Source organism: Anomaloglossus baeobatrachus, chromosome 1, assembly GCF_048569485.1.
Source record: "Anomaloglossus baeobatrachus isolate aAnoBae1 chromosome 1, aAnoBae1.hap1, whole genome shotgun sequence".
Classification (NCBI taxonomy): domain Eukaryota; kingdom Metazoa; phylum Chordata; class Amphibia; order Anura; family Aromobatidae; genus Anomaloglossus; species Anomaloglossus baeobatrachus.
In genome coordinates, this window is record NC_134353.1 from 919072313 (window position 1) to 919095435 (window position 23123).

General features: G+C 44.8%; 1 protein-coding gene across 1 annotated transcript in view; it reads right to left on the minus strand.

The window, feature by feature from the left end:
- Nucleotides 1–16998, minus strand: part of LOC142256216 (acyl-coenzyme A amino acid N-acyltransferase 1-like) — a 38175-nt gene extending 21177 nt beyond the window's left edge. Inside the window, exons 1-2 of the mRNA XM_075327787.1 lie at nucleotides 16530–16998; nucleotides 15474–15676 (exon numbers count right to left, since the gene is read on the minus strand). Of these exons, the coding sequence (XP_075183902.1) occupies nucleotides 15474–15676; nucleotides 16530–16989 (663 nt within the window). The 5' untranslated portion in view covers nucleotides 16990–16998. The remainder of the gene's footprint in view (nucleotides 1–15473; nucleotides 15677–16529) is intronic.
- Nucleotides 16999–23123: the final 6125 nt, after the last annotated feature.

A 23123-nucleotide genomic window follows, 5' to 3' on the forward strand; every position in this document is an offset into this window, starting at 1 on the left:
GCTTTCCCAGCAAAGTGTATGAGAAAGCCGAAAAATCAGTGCACACGCTGCGTTTCTAAACGCAGCGTTTTGGATGCCAAAAATCGGTGCGGAAAGAAAAGCAGCATGTCACTTCTTTTGTGCGTTGTGGCTGCGTTCTCTCCCCCATTGAATCAATGATGTGGGGTCAGAACGCAGCTACAACGCAGTGAGCTGCTTTTTTGTTGCGGTCCACGGGCTTTGTCGGCATACAGAACGCAGGCATTTACCTGGAAGTGAGGTCAAGAGGCTTCCTGTTGACCTCACTTCCTGGCAAAGTCCTGGAAAGCCCCGGTGTCGCCAAAGTGCCCGCCCCGACCCCCCCCCCCTCCCGAAAATCCAACATGGCCGCGCGCACAGTAGCGCACCGGCCGCCCTGCTCCTATGATTTCTGTCGCATGTGCCTTGAGACATGCGACAGAAAAATGCCCCCCAGGCCCTGCCAGGTCACCCCCTATTCCCCCCGGTATTCCCCCTTACCTGTCCGGTCGCAGCGCTGATCCCCCGCGGCCCCCTCCTCCTTCACAGCAGACGCCGGTCAGTGCGGTCACATGAGCAGAGCAGCTGACAGCCAGCACTGTGTTCAGAGAGCTGTGCTGGCTGCTCGGCAGTCTGCACTCTGCAGCTGTGACCCGGGGAGAGTGGGTGCAGATTTTTGGCACCCACTCTCCTCACATGGAGGGTCTGCCCTCCTAGAAAATGGGGGATACGTTCCCTGAACGTGCCCCCATATTCTAGAAGGTCCAGAGCCGACGTTGGACATCCAAATGGATTTCTGCGGACCCATTTTTTTCAAATTTTTTGATTAAATTGGAGAACAAGGGAATGATTTGGGGAGTGTTTTTTCTAATAAAAAATGTTTGTCATTTTTTTTTGCTTTTGTTAACTGTCAATTAGTTATGTCTAGTATCTGATAGACGCCGTGACATCACTAATTGCTGGGCTTGATGCCAGGTGACATTACACATCTGGTATCAACCCCTTATTACCCCGTTTGCCAACGCACCAGGGCGCGGGATGAGTTGGGGCGAAGCGCCAGGATTGGCGCATCTAATGGATGCGCCACTTCTGGGGCGGCTGTGGCCTGCTATTTTTAGGCTGGGAAGAGTCCAATAACCATGGCTCTTCCCACCCTGAGAATACCAGACCCCAGCTGTCAGCTTCACCTTGGCTGGTGATCTAATTTGGGGGGACACCACGTTATTTTTTTTTTTAATTCTTTATTTATAAATAAAAAAAAAAAGCCTGGGGAGCCCTCCAAATTGATCACCAGACAAGATGAAGCTGCCAGCTGTGGTTTGCAGGCTACAGCTGTCTGCTTTACCCTGACTGGCTATCAAAAATAGGGGGGACCCCACGCCATTTTTTTCATTGTTTTTTTTTTTTTTTTTGGATAAATACTAAGCTAGGCACTCTTTAGTGCCACATGAAAGGTACTAAAGGTGCCAGCTTAGAATATGCAGGCGGGGGTGGGACGTTATATATATTTGACATCCATTCATCCATTGCCGCTTTTTAGGCTGTGTGCCCACAATCAGGTTTTGCAGTGGTTTGGGCGCTGAGTGTTTTCCCTGCGTCCATAACGCTGCGTTGTGCAGTAGAAGCACAGTGGAAGGATTTTTGGAGAGCCCGTGCCCACTGTGCTTCTTTTCTCCGCAGCATAAACTGACCGGTGGCGTGGCTTCCCGAGGATCAGCATGTCAATTTATGCTGCGGAGACGAGAGTGTTCTCTGAAGGTAGAATAGAGCTAAAGTCCACAGCAGCCTGAACCCAAATCGTGGGCATGGGCAGCTGCGTTCTCCCGTGGACAACACTCACATCTCTGCAGGAAGGCTGACACTGTGTACTAGACGCCGTGTCGCTGGATCATGGCCACATAGCCTTAGGCCTCTTTCACACGTCAGTGATTCTGGTACGTTTGTGCTTTTTTATAAACGTACCAGAATCACTGACATACGCAGACCCATTATAATGAATGGGTCTGCCACACGTCAGTGATTTTTCACTGCACGTGTCTCCGTGCGGCGTACCCGCGTGTGCGTGATTGCCGCATGGAGACATGTCCATTTTTTTCTGGCATCACTGATGTTCCATGGACCACGCAGTGGTGTGGTCCGTGAAACACGTGCCAGAAAAAAACGTGCTTTTAAAATAAAAATCATTTTTACTCACCCGGCGTCCAGCGATGTCCTCTGCAGCCCGTGCAGCTTGCTGCTTCTGAGGCGGCTCATTACTGTCGCGCATATTCATGATGCGCGACACAGCCGACCCGTAAGCAGCTGCTGCGGGGGTCAGCGCCGGCCGGATGCTGCACCGCGGGAGCGATCAGCACCATGGAGAGCGGGAGCGGGCGCAGGTGAGTTGATTACTAAGTGCAATCACGGGCCACGGAGAACGGAGCCCGGATTGCACTTAGACAACCCACGTGTGCCGTGATTCACGGCACACGGAGGGACATGTGCATGTTTTACACGCCAGTGAAAAACGTCAGTGTTTTTCACTGACGTGTGAAACGGGCCTAAAAGTGAGAATATTGTTGCTACAGCAACATTTTGGGTGAAGTAGCTGTGGATTCAAAATGCTTAATATACTCCTGACTAAAATCCTTGAGGGGTGCAGATTCCAAAATGGGGTCACTTGTGGGGGTTTTCTGACGTATAGGTACCCAAGGGGCTCTGCTAATGTGACATGGTGCGCGAAGTTTATTTCAACTTTTCCAAAATTCAAATGGTGCTCCTTCCATTGCAAGCCCTCCCATTTATCCAAACAGAATGTGGAGAAGAAGGAAATGATATCACAGGTTTTTTTTTCCAAAGGTCTGTGTTCAACCAACTTTATTAACACTGACAAGTCTTAAAAAACGCACCTAAAAAGACGCATGAAAAACGCATGAAAAATGCATGCGTTTTCGATGCGTTTTTCTCAAAAAGCATTGTTTACAATTCTCCCCTCTGCCAGAGGGTGCGTTTTTTTCCGCGCTGAAAAAAAAGCAACGTGTACATATAGCCTTAGGGCTTTTAAATATATTGGTATACCCAGAAATCTCTCATTACAGTGAAGATGTAGCCTCTCTGACTTTACCAGCACAACAAAGGCAGCAAAATGTCTAAATTAAAAGCAGAGATGTATACTTTCCCTTTCCATGGCCGTTGGCAGTTTAGCTAGCATCAAACTGGTGACAAATTCCTTTAATAGATGTCAACCAGTGTCATTTCTTATGTTAAGATGACTGTAACAAGGGAATTTTGTCACCAGTTTTTCAGTGTGGAGTTCTCTCACTGTTTGGTAGGCACGGTGGTCAGACAGCAGAAACCAACTTAGGTTATTTAATTATAGAGATTTAAAGGAGTTCTGTCAGGGCAAAAAAAGAAATTATACTCCCCTGCTCCTGCAGACGCTGCCAGCAGTCAATGGGTCCGTCCTCCGGTCGGCGGCGCTGTGGTGTCACTTTCCTGACACTGCCTGGCCTGGAGTGCTTCCGGGTTGGGCTGTGTGCAGCGTCTTTTTGCGTCATATGACGCGTCAGGGGCAGGCTCCAACCCCCTGATGACACACTGTTGTTCCCACCCACCAGCGCCTCACAAATGTGAGCAGGGACTACTAAATTCAAAGTCCCTGTTCTTCCCACCCACTTTGACGTGCTGGTGGGTGGGAACACATGGAAACTCCATGTGCGTCAATGTGGAAAGGGACAGCCGGTAAAGCCTTCTGCAGTGACACTGTAGGAGTGTTCCCAGGCTGTCCCCGCCCACCGTGTCTCCAAAGAGTGTATCCTTGGGTTTGCCTTCCATCTGGCACTTTGGTCTGTACGCCAGAGGGCAGGGATACCTTGAGGCAGGCTGTTCCCTGCTAGTAGTATTATCCGGACACCTTCCCCTCTTCTGAGCACTTTGGTGCTTGCTCATCACAATTTATATGCAAATGAGCTCCACAAGCAGGATTAGGGTACCGTCACACTTTAACCTGATGTTTACCTTAGTTACCAGTGTCCGCAGCTTCCAGACGCCGGCTCTGTGCAAGCGCAGCGTCGCTTGCACGTCGCTGCTGGCTGGGGGCTGGTCACTGGTCACTGGTGAGATCTGCCTGTTTGACAGCTCACCAGCGACCATGTAGCGACGCAGCAGCGATCCTGACCAGGTCAGATCGCTGATGGGATCGCTGCTGCGTCGCTAAAGTGTGACGGTACCCTAACTCGTGTCCGCAATTATCATTACCCTTTGCTTGCAAGCCCAATAAATCTACGCCACACAATGTCGTAGAGTTTTGGAAAAGGTTGTATTGTATAATTACAATGGACGAGGTTAAATACCTCCAATTATATCATATGGTGAGGTAACAAAACATCTGTTAATTTACAGAAGATAATTGGTTAGTATATATAAACATGGGTTATATTCGTCATGTGGGCTCCATTTCAACGAATTTCAGTTTAGTTATGAGTACACAGTACCAATGCAGCATCCTACCTTTGGAGGCAGTATTGGACAAAGAAATTACTAAGAAAATGATATGGTTACACAGAAAACTGGTTAACAAGTATACTAAGTGTTTATACTTCAACTTATCCTGGGTCTTAATGTCCAACGATAGCCACATAGGCAATATAGATAGACTACTTAGGACATTACAGAATGTGCTGAACACTTTGTGTTTAGAGAAAGCAGAGTTAAAGGTCACAGTCTTCTAGACATCTAATAAGAGACTTGACTACACATTGAACAATACTTTAGAACTATAGAACTTATCTATCTAGTGAATTCATAGATATTTCCACAACAAGGTCATGCACCAAGTGGGGACATTCACCACATCCAGACTTCATTTCCAACATTCAAAGCACCCTGCCTCTTCCTTTCAGGTCACGGTGCTCGTGGGGACATACTCACACACATTTCAGGTCATGCACCAAGTGGGGACATTCACCACATCCAGACTTCATAACCAACATTCAAAGCACCCTGCCTCTTCCTTTCAGGTCACGGTGCTCGTGGGGACATACTCACACACATTTCAGGTCATGCACCAAATGGGGACATTCACCACATCCAGACTTCATTTCCAATATTCAAAGCACCCTGCCTCTTCCTTTCAGGTCACGGTGCTCGCGGGGACATACTCACACACATTTCAGGTCATGCACCAAATGGGGACATTCACCACATCCAGACTTCATAACCAACATTCAAAGCACCCTGCCTCTTCCTTTCAGGTCACGGTGCTCGTGGGGACATACTCACACACATTTCAGGTCATGCACCAATCACACGATTTGTCTTTAGTGTTGAAAATGCTGATTGGTGGGGTGCAGACATCTGACACTCCCACTAATCTGCTATTCATCGATGGCTCCCTGACAGAACCAGAAGCAGATGGCTTTGTTCACTGTGTAATGGATCTGCCAGGTTAATTTAGCTCAGTTCAGAGTCACTAGTATGGGAGCTGAGCTGCTGCAGTCTGGCATGGCCACTGCATAGTAAATTTAGCTATCTGCTTCGGGCTCCTTTCACAATGTAGATCTTGCTATGGTGGCTCTACACCCTCTGATCAGATTCAAGCCTATCCTGACGATATTGCATTAACATGCAAAACTCAAAAACTCATTTAAAAGGAAACCTGTCAGGTGGAATATACACAATAACTTACAGATTGAGAAAAAGAAATCTTGTGTGGCATGGCGCACCAGTGAGAAGCGCTGGTGCGCCATGCCACACAAGGCATTTATATTTGCTGTACAGTTGCTATTGTTCGCTGCACAGCGAATGTAAATAGAACATGGCCGGTTCTATTGAGCTAGACGCGCCCTATTGTATTTGCAGCGGCGAATATAAATAGAACGTGGCCACGATTTTAATGGAACGCGGCCGCTTCTATTCAGCCGTCCGTGTTCTATTGTATATGCAGGACTGCCCGCGGCTAAAGTAAATTTGCCATGATTTATTTACTTTATTTACAGGTTTGTGTCCTGTCTTACTATGTAGGCGCAGAAAACAGACAGGCTGTTGCATTTCCTGGCAGACCCTGCTGGTGCTGGCTTGTTCTCAGCCGATCCAGCACATGAGGACTGTAGGAGGGCTCAGGGTATCTACAGGAGGGCATACAGGAGGTGACCTACAGGTTGGCTATAGGAGGGCGCAGAAGGGCACAGGCTGCTACATTTCCCGGCTAACCCTGCCGGTGCCGACTTATTCTTGGCCAACCCAGCATAGGAGGGCACAGGGTACCTACAGGCTGGCTACAGGAGGGTACAGGGGACTTACATACTGGTTACAGAAGAGCAGTGGGGGGCTACAGAGGGGCACAGGCTGCTGTATTTCCCACCCTCGGCTTATATGAGGGTCAAAGTTTTTTCCCACTTTTTTATGTTAAAAGTCAGGGGGGTTGGCTTATACACGAGTATATACAGTATTTATTTTATATATATAATCTTTTTCTTCTTTGGAACAAATTCAGCACCAAAGTGAGTCAGAGCTTGGGCAGGACCATAAACTAAAGAAATCAGAAGGCATGTGTTCTTTTAAATTTTATATTGTATTGGAATACTATATCATGCAATTCTCATATATTGATATGAAAACCGGTATTTTAAAATATATATATTTTTTTTATTTTTCAGGCCGAAAACCTGTAAAGAAGATACCTTGGAACAGGGAGGAAGTGAAGGCTATAGAGAAACATATGATTAAATTTATTCATAAATGTAAAGTGCCTGGAAAAAATGACTGTGTGGCATGTATCGCTGCAGAACCATCTGCACTGAAAGACAGAAACTGGCTTGCTGTTAAGTTTTACATAAAGAACTGCATAACAGCTCTAAAACGCAATCCGATAGAATAAACACAACATTTTGAGCCAGGCACCGGGTTTTAAGTTTGGTTAAATTATAGGTTAGCATACTAGAAAAGAACAAAAGAAATTTAATTCTACCTAAAACCTAACAGTTCTATCCCCTACTCTGAGCCTCAAACTCATGGGGCTTATAGTAGGTGGAACAGGAAATCCGGTGATGTATTTTTTATACTTGCCCCCATTCCCATACTGTGCTAGTCCACAGTCAGTAGATGCACAAGAAGAGTGACTCTTTTCATTCTATTCTCTATGGGAAAGCAGAGTGAAAAGTCACTTTTCTGTTTATGCTCAGACTTTGGAACGACACAGTGCAAGAATTTACTATAGGGGTATAAAATGACAGTTGTTACACGGATATAAAATGAAAAGTTTTTATTAACAATAAATACTAGACCATGGTAATGTGGCAACGTTCCGGGCTACAAGCCCTTTGTCAAGCCGTAACATAAAATGCGCAGGGTCTAGAATGATAAAATACATATAATCAATTAAAATATTAATAAACACAAAAGAAGATATAAAAAAGTTTACATGTTGTACATACTATAAATGAAACCGGGGTATCCTGATTCTGAATCATAAACACACAATTATGTATATACACATATACACACATGTACATATGTCGTATCTCCACTAAATAATAGTACATCATAAATCATTTGTTTGTTGAATTAGTCATAGAAAATCCATTGATACACAGATATGCATAGGCTATTACCTTAAGCAGTGTATAATACCATAATATGTCCAGTTACATTATTCTATATAGGGGAGAGAGTTAAGAAACAGGTCCCAGTGACTCCTGTACAATAATGAGTTTTCAAAGATAGTGAGGAATAGCTTACCTAGAGTGCTTTGGTTATGTGACTAACGGCCCCATAGTGTGAAGTGTAGAGCTTCAGAGCAGTTGATAGGCAACACTTAAAAGTTAGCCAGAGTATTACAGACCGTTGTAAGGCTACGGTACACCCCACGTGGATGCCGGAGCCCGCTGCACCTAAGAGGCACGGGCTCCTTTGCTGCCCACACGCACACGCTGCTGTGACTCCGCATCACCCCTCAGATAGGTAAGATCACTCTTCACCAAGGGTCTCCTGTGGGTCTAATGCTTCTATACACGTGAGGACCGTAGCCTTACAACGCCCTGTAATACTCTAGCTAACTTTTAGGTGTTGCCTATCAACTGCTCTGAAGCTCTACACTTTACACTATGGGGCCGTTGGTCACATAACCAAAGCACTCTAGGTAAGCTATTCCTCACTATCTTTGAAAACTCATTATTGTACAGGAGTCACTGGGACCTGTTTCTTAACTCTCTCCCCTATATAGAATAATGTAACTGGACATATTATGGTATTATACACTGCTTAAGGTAATAGCCTATGCATATCTGTGTATCAATGGATTTTCTATGACTAATTCAACAAACAATGATTTATGATGTACTATTATTTAGTGGAGATACGACATATGTACGTGTGTGTATATGTGTATATACATAATTGTGTGTTTATGATTCAGAATCAGGATACCCCGGTTTTATTTATATTATGTACGACATGTAAACTTTTTTATATCTTCTTATGTGTTTATTAATATTTTAATTGATTATATGTATTCTCATTCTAGACCCTGTGCATTTTATGTTACGGCTTGACAAAGGGCTTGTATCCCGAAACGTTGCCACATTACCATGGTCTAGTATTTATTGTTAATAAAAACTTTTCATTTTATATCCGTCTAACAACTGTCATGTTATACCCCTATAGTAAATTTAGACCTACAGAAGTAATGGTTCCATCGACTTGATCATGGGTGACTTTATTGGTTCTCTTGTTGTAAACTCTACGGAAACACGTATCAGTTTTCCGGTATACACCATGCGGTCCCACCACCAAGTGTGGGGTAGCCATTTAATTTGGCCAAGTCCTTCCAGGGGGTTATTGTGTGTATATATTTTTTACTGCTTTGGTCATCCCCAAGTGGCACCACTCTTTCCTTCCTTTTTAGTCAACTATTTTTGTTTTAGAACAGTGCAAGAATGGGTGACCATATGAGTATAAAACCCCAGACTCCTTGGTCCCCCTACTTTCAAGAGGTACTGCATTGCTGTGTTGGGCAGAGAGCATGCGCCTGGGTATTACAACCCGACACATAGCAGGCGGGCGGAGAACGGTGCCGTACGTATTGCAACCAGTACGGCATGGCCCCAGCTCTCTATCTTACTTGTCAAATGACAGTACCCCTTTAAGCCCTATATGTTACTTTATGGGATTCATAATAGCTGACAGAGCTCCTTTAATATATCCAAATAAAAGTCCATGTACCTGGGCAACATAAAAATAACTACAAAAATGAACCAATATAAATAGCAAATACACACAGTCAAGCATTGCAAGTGAGTTATTGATATGATAAGGCCAATTAATGTCCCTTTATTGAACAGCTGGCCCTACCCAGCAGCAGGACAACTGCCGCATGATAATGAAATGTTTGTAAGTGATCAATAAAAACAAGCGACCCCACTGATGTTCGGGTCAAACCAGATTGACCTGATTTCACTTATAATCAGGATTGAGATGCCCAAATCTGATCTTTCTCTCCAGCATTAATTTGAAAAACATTTTTTTCCTTCAGTCTTCAAAGTCATCCCTAGTCAATAAAACAACAAAAATGTATGGCAATATACAAATGCAAGAGATGATGGGCAAGTAAAATTATAAAAGATTAAGGTGCTGGAAACCGTTATTACAGAAAACATTTGTGGCAATTGTTTAAAAAAAAACCTATAATCCCAAAAGTGTGTGTAACACTTGATGATCAATATGTGCTAACAATAACTGTCGAGTTGTTGAAGGGGTTCTGTTGTCACAACTTTTTTTCTGCAATATGATATGGTAATCGGTGTGCCATAGCATGTTGCAGAAATGCGACTTCCCTCCTCCCACCGCTCCTCCAGGTCTTCTCCGGTCCTCTTTGCTGTTGTTTACTGGCAGGTATTCCAGGATGCATTGGTGCGGAGCATTTGACTGCTATGGAGCAAATCTCACGTTTACAGTGGTCACATGCTCTGCACCACCATCCCAGGCAATGCTTCCACTGTGCATGCCTGGGATTTCGTGAAGGTGCCGCCCCATTCATGGGTTGGAACGCCATCATATGATGTTCGGCTACACTGCACCTTCCGGCCTTTAGTCCTTCAGCCACAAGTGGCTAGAAATGCTCAAGAAGAGTGTTTCTAACAGAGGTGCTGGAGAGCCAGGATGCCTGTCCGGACCAGGACCTTGGGGCGCAACAATAGGCGAGTACACCTGTTTGGTTCCAGAACCCCTTTTGGTTTAATAATAAAAGACTTGTACCTGCATGTCTGAAAGTGGTATAGTACAAGCAAGTGTGCAATATAGCCGCTTGTCCTTTATTTGATATGGTACACTAGGGATATCAATAGGCCCTATTATATGAATAGCACACCTGTAAATCTTGACTGTGCGTTTTGTTTTTCACACTTATTTTCATAGTGCTGTAAGCTTATGTTGCTCAGTTACATAAGCTTTTACTTGGACATATTGAATGGTAAGTATTAGATAGAATGAAATTATTTTTGTTCTCAGTTTCTCTAAAGCATTTTACCATTGCTAACATTGTGTCTAGTTGTTTAGTCAACATGACTAAATAGTTTTGGGTTAATTTCAACTTAAATTTTAAATGGAAAGAAGGTTTCCCAGAAACCCAGGACACACAAAGGTATTACTAAAAGAAACTCCAAGATTTTGATCTGTTTTACCAAAGGCTTTTTGTGACCTCAGTGCACTCGCCCTCCTTCCACAACTTGTGAACTGTTCTTACTCCACTCTGTTTCAACCCTGCAACTTCAATTGTTTTACATATGTATTTTATATAAAATGTTGAATAAATTTGTTACTTTGGCATTCAATATTTGTCTGTCACATTTATTTATTAATTTACCTACACTGTAGGTCTAACTGTATTACTGTCTAACTTCAGTACTGGGATCATAGTTCGCTCCAACCCCATCCATTGTAGCAATAGCCCAGCTGTATATTAGTACTGCTTTTGTGCTCACTTCATCCAAATCATGTTACCATATGTCAATTGTAAACTAGTCTCTTAAAAACTTAAAGAAGTATTCCGGGAATAGAGAATTCTTGTCAGCCGGCAGGACACCTGTAGGGATAGGAGGCGGACTGGTACTTACCATCATCCGCGGTCTCTTGTCCTGAGCAGGGGCTCCCGTCACCGGCGCTACAAAAACCGGAAGTGTCTGTTACCACGTCATTGTACACGTGATTGCCAGCCACTCACAGGCTTCAGAAGCAGATCGAGCCTAACCAGTGAAGCGTGAGTAGCCGCCGGTAACATGAACGATAGATGCCGGCCCAACACTTTGGGACTTTGCGGCGCCGGTGATGGAGGCTGCTGCATGGCATGGAAGGCCGCCGGTGACGAGACTATAAGCACCAGTCCCCCTTCTCTCCTTACAGGTGTCCTGCCAGGTACTGTGAATTCTGTATTCCCAGAATACCCCTTTAATGTAGAGTTAGGTCATTTTGCGGGAAGGAAATAATACATGAACTTTAAGGGCCTGAATGCAACATCAATGGTAAAATTGGTAAGGCTGGTGTTACACGCACCATTTTCTATAAAAATCCATTGGCCTGTACTTATAACTCTGTCTTAATCACCTATAGCAACTAATCAGAGGTTGATACCAAAGCTGTGATTGGTTATTATGGGCAAATCAAACAATTTTTGTTCTCAAACAGATTAAATGTTTATACCTGTTTTTTTCGCAGAAAAATGCTGCTGACAGATTGGCTAGCACTGAACAGGGAAAGTATAATAACCACAAAATGAAAAGCATTGTAGATGGAGCATTTTCTCACTTTGTATTTCTTGGGTAATTGGCAGTTTGTTTAAAAAAACAGCATGGTCTTGGTGTGGTGATTTTTTTTTCAACAAGTTAGGACTCTCCCATACGAATGTATTTGCCCGTCTGTGCAGTGTCCGCAATTAGGGACCAAAGCTTTGGTCCCTATTTGCGGACACTGCACAGACGGGCAAATACGCTTGTGTGGGCGAGCCTTAATTGTAATTTCTCCTATAGACCTCCATTGTTAGTGACCTAACAGCAGAAAAATATCTTAGTCCCCAGGTGGTTAAAACCCTGAGATGTGTGTATTTACAGATGTCCTCAGATGGTCATTGTTCATGAAACGGTCCTCACAAGGATAGTAAAAGTCAGGTTCCTTATTTTAAGCAATATTGATTAGCTCAAGTGATAACTGTGGTTACACATTGCACTAAAATATTCCTATATGATTGCCTTGTTAATATCACTGCAGGGAATGGTAGTCCCCACAATGCATGTTCCAGTCAGGTGTCCCTCTAAACCACCAAAAACGAGTATGTGTGTGTGTGTGTGTGTGTGTGTGTGTGTGTGTGTGTGTGTGTAAATATATACACACACACACAGAGTCATGGCCAAAAGTGTTAGCACCTTTGAAGTTGTTCAAGAAAATAAAGCATTTGCCTTAGAAAATTAATAACACCCCCTACACTTCCCCTCTCCATAATATACTCTCTATACCGACCTTTCCATAATCTCTCTCCCACACTGACCCTATTTATAATATTCCCACACACACTGCCCGTCAGTGTACCCCCACACGATATCCCTGTGTATAATATCCCCACACACTGCCCCTCTGTAAGATATCGATATCCCACATACACACACTGCTCCTCTGTATAATATATCTCCCACACACACTGCCCCATGTATAATATCCCCCACAAACACTGCCCCTCAGTAGAATATACCCACACAATGCCCCTGTGTATAATATTCACACACACACTGCTCCTCTGTATAATATCCCCCCCAAACACACTGCTCCTCAGTGTAATATCCCCCACACACTGCGCCTCTGTATAATATCCCCCTACACTGCTCCTCTGTATAATATTCCCCACACACTGCACCTCAGTACACTATCCCCCACACACACAGAACCTTAGTATACTATTCCCCACACACACACACTGCTCCTCAGTATAATATCCCCCACACACACTGCTCCTCAGTATAATATCCCCCCACACACTGCTTCTATGTATAATATCCCCCACACACAATGCTCCTCTGCATAATATCCCCCCCACACACTGGTCTTCTATATAATATCCCCACATACACACTGCTCCTCTGTATAATATCCCCCTGTGACGGGGTGTATAGCAGAGCAAGGAGGGACAACAGGCCAAGGAACAATCCAAAGGGCTTTATTGGAACCACAAAGATAAAGCACCAAACATAAATATAGATCCTTAAAGTCTGCAAGGAGTCCACAACAAAACAAAAGATCCAGGGGCACCGCCTGGTATTCCGATGCCAGGGAAAATAGGGCAATGGTCCTTATATGAGTTCCTTGAGTCCAACAGGTGAACAACAAAACGCAATCCCACGTGGCCACTGATCTCCAGTCTGTAACTGTCCATACACCGGCTCTAGGATCCAGCCTCAGTTATTCCCTCCCAGAGGATCAATCTTCTTTCTTCAAGTTTCACACAGACTGACTGAATCTCCCAGTTAAGCAGAGAGTTTACACTAGTTGGATAATATCTCCCCACAAACACTGCTCCTCAATATATCCCTCTCCACACACTGCTCCTCTGTAAATACCAACACACACTGCCCATTTGTATAATATCCTACACAATGCTCCTCTGTGTAGCATCCTACACACACATTGCCCCTCTATATATCCCCCACACACTGCAACTCTATATAATATACACACACAATGACCCTCTGTGTAATATCCCTCATGTACGCTGCCCCATTGTACACTATCCCCCACACAAGCTGCCCCTCTTTATATATATCCTCACACACAAAATGCTCCTCTGTATATCACCACACACACACTACCCCTCTGTATACTATCCCCCCACACACATTGTCTCTCTGTATAATATCCTTGTGGTATATATGTCCAAATCCTGGTATATATGTCTGTATCCTGGGCCCTTCCTGGTATGTATGTCCCCATCCTGGTTTATTGTTCCCTTCCTAGCATAAATGTCCTCTTCCAGGTATATATGTCCCCATCCAGGGACCTTCCTAGTATGCATGTCCCCATCTCAGTTTATTTGTCCCTATCCTGGTATATATGTCCAATCCTGGGCACCTGGTATGTATACCCCACTCATGGGCACATTCTGGTATATATGTCCCCATCCTGGTTTCTGTCCCCCTCTTGGTATATATGTCCTCCTCCTGGGGTATATATGTTCCCATCATGGTTTATTTGTCCCTTTCCCAGCATATATATCCCCATCCTAGGCTCCTCTTGATGTGTATACATTCCGGTATATATGTCCCAATCCTGGTTTTTGTCCCCTTCCTGGTATATATCTCCTTCTTGTGTATATGTGCCTTTCCTGGGTCTCTCCTCGTATATTTGTCTACTCTAAAAAGAAAAAAAGCCAAACCTTTTACTCACCCTCCCCGGCTCCCACGTCCTGCAGCGTCCTCTCTGAGCAGCGATGCATTTCAGCTGGATGTGTGCCCTCCACACATCCAGCTAAAGCAAGGCAGGGGCTGCAGTCAGTGCCCCACCACCACCCGCGGCTGGAGTCAGTGCCCCCCCACCACCCGCGGCTGTAGTCAGCGAACCCCCCCACCCCCCGCAGCTGGAGTAGGCACCCCCCCACCCCTAGGGTCAGTGCACCCCCCGCCCCCCACGGCTGGAGTCAGCACCCCCCGCCCCCCACGGCTGGAGTCAGCGGCCCTCCCGCGGATGGAGTCAGCGGCCCGCCACGGCTGGAGTCAGTGGGTCCCCCACCACCCCCGGCAATCTTCAGCTCATAGAGCGCCTACCTCTCCATGCCGGATGCCGCGCACTCACCACCTCTGCGTTGCCCGCAGCACTTTGATGAGGTGCAGAGTGATGACCTCATCACATTGGGCTGCGGGATGACGCGCCACCTTTCTGCTCTGCTCCATTCACAGTGCCTCACCACCACATGGCTAATTTGCATGCGATGCCCTAGGATGACTTCGCATGCACCTTAGTCATGTGCAGACTGCAGTTGTGGCTGGAGCGACACCGCCGGGCCCCTCTGCTGCAGCTGTGACTGGGGCTCGGTGAACATGGTGGGCCCGGCTGGCCAGGGGCTACATAAAGCTAAGTAATTAACCAGCGGTGGTTACAGTAAAAACGCAGTGCTGGAACCGGAGGAGCCAGGAAATTTACGACTTCTTACCTCTCTGCTGCGCCCCCCCTGAAGCATGACCGTCGGCGCCCTGTGCGACCGCACAAGTCGCACATGCCTAAAGCCATGCCTGCACCCATTATGCAGAGAAGCATGCCTGTGAATTGTGGTCGTTGTTTCACGGACGAAAGATCAGAGCACCCGCTATACTCATCCGAGCTCTGCAAGTACCTCAGTACCCCGATGCTCGATTGAGAAACCGCTTGCTCATCACTAGAAATACCCCTTTAATGACATGTCAACTATATGATGGACTCCTTAACGCTTAACACTTGCAAACATGTTCCTATTAAAAATTCTAACTTACTTTTGGATGATCACATAGAAACTGAGCGGCTTCTTCAAAATATTTTAAATCTATTTCACCAAGGAAGCTGGGCAAATCATCATAAGCAAAATAAGCCAGAGCAAGAGAGGCAAAACCACGGCTGGCCAGAAGGCTACTACGATACTCTAAAAGGCCACCAACACCTCCAAACATGTCAACAACTCCTGGAAAGGGTCCTTCACCTGAAGAGAATACAAAACAGAAACAAAAATAGATTTCAACCATATTGAAGGCCAATTAGAGGGACTTCCATTTATTTAAATCTATTCAAAAATGTATTGAAAATTGTTCTCGCCACCAAGCATGTTTTATATATGTCTTTCGGGAGTCCACATCATGTTAAAAAGGTAAAAAAAAAAAGGCAGATCCTAAAGTTCGGAATGACGTATTAAGACAGTAGGGGAGCAGGAGACTGAGTGGGAGCAGTGTAGGTAGGTCATATTGTAGACTCACCAATTAGATGGCAGCTCCGGAGCTGACAGTTGCCTTCCAAATCTTTATTTGAGGAGTAGTGGTCTTGTCTGTAATGTGAAGGTGGTGGGGGACCCCTAGTGAAGTAATCTGAAATGTTCTTTATTTGCAAGGAGAATATCCCAAGAGGTGGGATGCAAGCTTGGAGTTTAATTTTTTTTGCATTCCACAAAGGAGACAGATAGTGATGCTCTCCATAAATCAGTTGGATTTTCAAAAGGGGTTCAATTTATGTATCCCCATTGTTGCCCAACTAGAGCAATCTCCATTCACTTAAACGCAATGATGACAAAACAATGAAGGCGCAGTGCACTACACTACTGTTGCTTATCCATCCATTATTTGGATTGGGGTCCAAGGGATAACATCACTTTAGAACATGGGAACCTAAACATTGGTGTGTGACATGAGCTAATGGGCCCATTAACTACTCTTGCCAAAAAGGACACCACATATTATGTACCACTCATTAATTACAACCCCCAAGAATCTTTATAGTAACTGTATTACCCTGATAATTAGGCCCTGATATTGTTATGTGTTTCTTTTCATACTCTTACCTACCAGGTGGCAGAAAAAGTGCTCCTCGTACCCGTCCTTCTCTTATTAATATTCTCTGGACTCCGGGAGCTGAGTACCATCTTTCAATGACCTTGCTGGCAGCAGGTTCATCTTCATGGGGCTTGACCACCAATGAGGAATATAGCTCCAGATGAATCAAGAAAGGACTTCCTATTACATCACGTTTTATCAGCTTTTTAAATGGGGTTGTTGGTTTAAGGGCCCAGAATAATCCCATTGGACAGACTCCATGGAAGTCTCCACCAGTGGCAGGAGATTTCTCCAAATCCACCTTCCCTTCCATGTCTGTCTTGTAGAAAGCTCTGGATTGAAATATATGACCTTTCTCATCCTTTAGCCATGCTTGTAGAGTGATCACCTGGTCGAGGGGAAGGCCCCAAGCTTGGATCTTCACAGGTTCATCAGCCAAGGAGATCTCAGGAGAGACTGATAGACCAACCATATCTGAAGATCAATGAATCTTAAATGGGAAACAAGGATCAAGAAGACACATTTAATATTAATGGATTTAAGAAAAGTATATTTATTGTCCTGAGTTTCCACATACAACACTTCATACAGTCAACCAAAATAATACTGTGTGCTTATGAGGAGCAAGAAAATACTAGTGATGTTGTCCCTTGACAGGAGTTCAGTCATTTCCCTAGCACCCATTGCATTATGATTAGGGATGATCGAATACTTTGATTATTCGGCTTCGAGAATATTTTCCGAATACCTCACCGCTATTCCACTATTCGCGAATATTCGATGCGCAATGTAAGTCTATGGGAAACCCAAATAACTACTATTCGGAACTATTCGGTCTTTACATAGTCTTACATTGCGCATCAAATAGTCGACTAGTGGTGAGGTATTCGTAAAATATTCGCGAAGCCGAAAAATCTAAGAATTCGATCATTCCTAATTATGATTATTAGGGTGTCTAAGAACAAAGGAAAACTTAGCAGGGAAGCTTTCTCCTTGCACAATTTAGGGGAAAATTTTAAAAAGGGTTGTCGACTTGGAAAAAAAATTGTAAAAATATAGTTGTCATGGGAAGCCTGACCCATGTACCGAGGAGTCCTCTAAAATTTATGCATGCATCACAGAGTAGCAGCATCGTTAGATGTCACGGCAATGATGCCATGTGCTTCTGCAAACAGGAAGAACCTCTTTACATGGGGCTGTAAGGTGGCACCAAAGCTGGGGCTTAGATTAGAGTTTGCCTCCAATGTGGGTATTCTGATCTACAGATATCGACATCTGTCTTGGGTCTCAACAACTCCCCATTTTAAGAGCTTAGCCAAACCCTTTCTTTATCTATGATCATCTGTGATAGCTTCTCCTTGTGGGGGTTGCACACAGCCAATTTTAAAAGAAGCAATGCAAAGAGTAGCACACCACTAACTCCTTCACCATCCTAAACCATATCCTATCACACTAAAGAATGCTATACCATCCTAGACCACCATGGACAATATGTATCATTATTAACCTTTTTTCACCATAGATCACAATATACACAGGTTAACATCTTCTGCTGTGGTAGCATTGGTGTTGTGGTTTCTATACAAAACAGAAGTGACATGGCTGTGCCAGATCTGAAGCCCATTGGATACTAGCAACAGACCCAACTAATTTAATAGGGGCATATGACATCCACCATAATGCCGAATGCAGTGTTATTTGCCCAACGTGAAGCTGTGACAAAGTCTCTGAATAGAGACCCTGAGGCAGATGGGAGCTGCTTTTTCATGATGTATTGATGATTGCGTGGTCATAATAGGTGCAAAGCTACTGAAAAATAAGATTAGATTAATACTTGCATCTTGGATGGGGAGCCTGAAGGTTTTGTCCAATTATGGTGCAGTGTCCTTAGCAGATGGAGACTTGTGAAGTGAGTCGGCAGGCGACTGATGAGTTTGCTTAACTGTAATGTATGCAACTTCATTCCAAAATGCTAATGGAGGGATGGGAAACTTAAACAAAAATGTCTTCATGGTATTGAGTCTTATGATTTAAGTAGCAGCTTAAGGCTGAAGATCATAAACTGCCTTGTGATCTTTTTTTAGATGAAAACCTTGCCTGTGTTAATCTTGTGTCATAAGTGAGCATTAGAAAGTCTAATATCTGTTTGCAGGTTATATGGACTCTGCAGGCAGTCAGCCTGAGGAAGTAGGGCGAGACGCACGTTGGGACGCAGGGACCACACTCCAGGCAACTTAACGCAGGCTTTCGCATCCACATAGATTAACGTGGCTCTTTTGACTATTGGCCAGTAATTATTTTGCTCTTATTTTGTACTTTATTTGCATCTGTCAGCTACTATGTCTTTACCAGCACTATTAATACTTTAATGTACCATGCACTGTAGGCTGGGTTCACATCTACTGAAGAAATCTGTTATCAAGGATAGAGATTAGCGAACCCCCTGCAGTTCAGTTCGCGGAACCTGACCAAACAAGTCGTGCATTTACGAACCTTTATCAACCCGAACTTCAAACCTTTCCAAACCCCATTGGATTCAATGTAAAGCCAAATGTAAGGCACAGAAAACACCTTTAGGGGGGTCGAAAAGCTTCCAAAATGGCAAAAATATGCTTTACAGACCAGCACCACTGTTTTGGCTTAGCCATTAGTTTCCAATGCAATTGACAGAAGAAATATAGAGGTGAATGAGAGACAGGTGTAGGGCTGGTGCTCCCATACCCCTGCTAGTATAGACAAGACACAACTTGGAAACCTATGTAGTAGTTTTGACATTAATAATCCTTCCAGGGATATAGCGGTACAATAGCATCAATTGACCCCCTCTACATGCTGCAGTGACCGGTCAAGGACTCTTGGTCACAGAATCCTGGCACTACCCACAAGACATACGTTCCCCCCCCATTTTGTAGTCTGGACATTAAAAATCCTTCCAGGAACACAGTGGCACAATAGCATCAATTGCCCTCCTCCCCATAGGGCGTTAAAAGAGCAGAGAGGTATGGCCATGCAACATACTGGCCTGTGGGCCGGCATTACAATTAGACAAAGGAAGACATGCTACATTGACTGGTCTAGGCCTCTTGATCACAGAAGCCTGAAACTACCCACAAGACATACGTTCCCCCCCATTTTGTAGTCTGGTCATTAAAAATACTTCCACAGACACAGCGGTACAATAGCATCAATTGCCCCCCCCCCCCCTACATGCTACAGTAACCGGTCAAGGACTCTTGGTCACAGAATCCTGGCACTACCCACAAGACATACGTCCCCCCCCATTTTGTAGTCTGGACATTTAAAAATCCTTCCAGGGACACAGCAGTACAAACCATCAATTGCCCTCCTACACATAGGGCTTTAAAGAGCAGGGAAGTACAGTCCATGCAACACACTGGCTGCGGGCCGCTATTTATTTTTAAATCAAGACATGCATTAGTTTTAGGCATAGGCCTCTGTTTCCAAGAACACTGGCAGTAACCTCTACACAACATTTGGAGACACATCTTGTCTCTGCCTTCCAAAACAACAGTACAGTACCATCAATTGCTCCGTCCCCATAGGGCTTTAAAACTCCAGTGAGTAACGGTCCATGCAACACAGGCTTTGGGCCGGTATTTTTTTGAAAACAGTGAGGACATGCATTATACTATTGTCCACTAATGAAGAATGTTGTGTAAAGATCACATAATTTTGGTAGTTATAAATTCTTGGCGAAACCTCAATAATGACAACTTTGAGTGGGACACCCAACTACTGGGCTCCTGATGGGTTGATCACAGGAGAAGGAAGCAGCAGATGCGCATAAATGGTAGTCTGCATTTTAACACTGTGAGATTACCACAGTAATGCATGTTGTTTGTTTGGCACCCCTGAGGCAGCAGGTGCCACAGGGTACTGTATCCAGTTACAGGTGCAGTACTTATCCGGGGTTCCTGGGAGATCAGTGCTGGTAAACACCAAACAACATCATTTAAAACACACACATTTGTTTCGCGTTTTTCCAGACTGGGTAACAGGCTAGAGATGGATCTGATGGATGGTCACCTATTGGTCGGGACTTATCCAATCCCACTTGTCAGAAACCCTGGAGGGGGAGGGGCTAGTCTGGACAGTTGACAGGGACATTTGAAAGTCAGTCAGGAGTTGACAGTGAGTCAGGGAGGGTGTGAGGAGACTCAAGTCCAGTGAGAAACACGAGGAGTCACATCGGTGGGCTAAAGGAGTATGGTCGCCAGGTAGAGTACAGTGTTAGTACTCATGGGACCTAGCACAGGTGGGGTGCAGAGCCCTGGTTCAGGAGGACGCTTTAGGCTCACGTGTTAAATTTGCCAGGTGAGGGGATCATCAAGGTTCCTCACCGACTTTAGAGTCCAGGGCACAGCAGCAAGAGGGAACCTGGGAACTGGGATAGACATCCAACCCAGTGATAGGTTCAAGCTATCTGCCATATGGGCCAGGACTGTGAGACCAGGAGGGGACCCTAAAACGCATCAGGCCACGGGGACCCACCAATTATAGAAGGGTGCATGGAGAAAGAGCTCACAAGGTCATAACACCGGCACCGGGATAAAAGGAAAACAGGATCACCTGAGACTCACATTGGCAAAGACCAGCACCAGGCGGGTGGCTGTACCACAGAACCAGTGAGTAAAGAACAAGTTGAACCGCAGTCCCTGTGTCGTCTGATTTTTTCACGTACCTCTGCATCACCAACGTTTGCTGTACTACAACCATCATCATTGTTCCCTGGCGCTTAGGTCTACTTGCGGAGGGCCATAACATCCAAGCTGCATAAGACCAATAGCCCCAGCCGTGAGAGACTACGCAGCATCGGCTCCCTCATATAGCCACATACCGCAAGTGGCGTCTTGAAAGACATTTTTTTAAATTTTATTTTATTTTCCTTTATCATTTTCAAGCGACCACCAGGGCCACGGAACCAGGCACTGGCCATCTGTGACATGTCCCCATGATTCAACGCCCAGAACCAAGTATCCAAAAGGCTCTGGGGTGTGTCATTTGCACATGAGTTGGTTCATGCATGTAGTAGTCAAATTTATTGAGTTTTTGCCTCTACTGAGTAATTTTTCACAAAACTGCCTGATAACAAAGATAATCTTGAGGTGGATGACAGACAGGTTTAGGGCTGCTGCTCCCATACCCATGCCACTACAGACAAGACCCAACATCAAGACCCATCTTTGAGCCTTGAGATTAAAAAACCTTTCAGGCAGACAGCAGAACAGAATAATAGCATCAATTGCCCCTCCCCATAGGGCTTTAAAACACCAGGGAGTTACGGTCCATGCAACACAGGCTGTGTTTTCTTTGTTTGTTTTTTTTAAATCAAGACATGCATTGTTGGGCCAGTGACAGGCGTGGGCCTCTCTTTCCAAGAACACTGGCAATAACCTCAACACAAGATTTGGAGACACATCTTTTATTCTTTGTTTTCCAAAACAGCAGTACATTAACATCAATTTCCCCTTCCCCATAGGGAATTGTGCCCTCCTCATAGGACTGGAAAACACCAGGGCATTACGGTCCATGCAACACAGGCTGTGGGCCGGTATTTTTTTTTTTTTTTCATTATTTTTTTTTTAAATGGTGAAGACATGCATTACACTATTGTCCATGAATGAATAATGTTGTGTAAAGATCACAGAATTTTGGTAGTCCTAAATTCTTGGCGAAACCTCATTAATGACAACTTTGAGTGGGACACCCATCTACTGGGCTCATGAGGGGTTAATCACAGGAGAAGTAAGCAGCAGATGCAGTTGATTTGGTGGCCGGTGGTTAGGTAAACATGGTAGGCTGCAGTGAGATTACCATAGTAATGCATGTTGTTTGAGCATGTGCTAGGTCAGGCATGTGGTAGTCAAATTTATTCAATTCTTGACTCTACTGAGTAGTTTTTCATCATGTTGGCAGATAAGGAAGGAAACATTAAGGTGGATGACACACAGGTGTAGGGCTGGTGCTCCCAAAGCTATGCCACTGCAGACAATACCCAAATTGGAGACCCATCTTGGAGACTCAAGATTCAAAAATTTTTCAGGCAGACAGCAGAGCAGTATAGTAGCATTAATTTCCCCCTCCCCATAGGGCGTTAAAACACCAGGGAGTTCTCATCCATGCAACACATGTGGCCTGGCATTTCAATTTTAAAAATCAAGACATGCCTGAGTGCCAGGTGTAGGTCTCTTGCCCCCAGAAGACTGGCACTACAGACCAAAGCAAACTTGGTGACCCTACTTGGGGTCTTCACATTTCCAAAAATTAAGGTGAGGCAACAGTAAAAATTTCCACAATTGTCACACAATACCGATAGGCCAATAAAGCAACATGGCTGTGTGGAACCGGAACCGGAACAAGGTCTGAAATAGCATTTGTTTTGTCACAAGAGCAAACAAGATGACAGACAGGCGTAGGCTTCTTGCTCCCACAAGCCTGCCAAGATAGAGCAAAGCAAACTTGGAGACCCTACTTTGGGTTTCTACATTTCCAAAAATTAAGGTGAGGCAACAGGAAAAGTGGCCACAATTGGCACACAATACACATAGGCCAAAGAAGCAATATGGCTGCGTTGGACCGGCACCA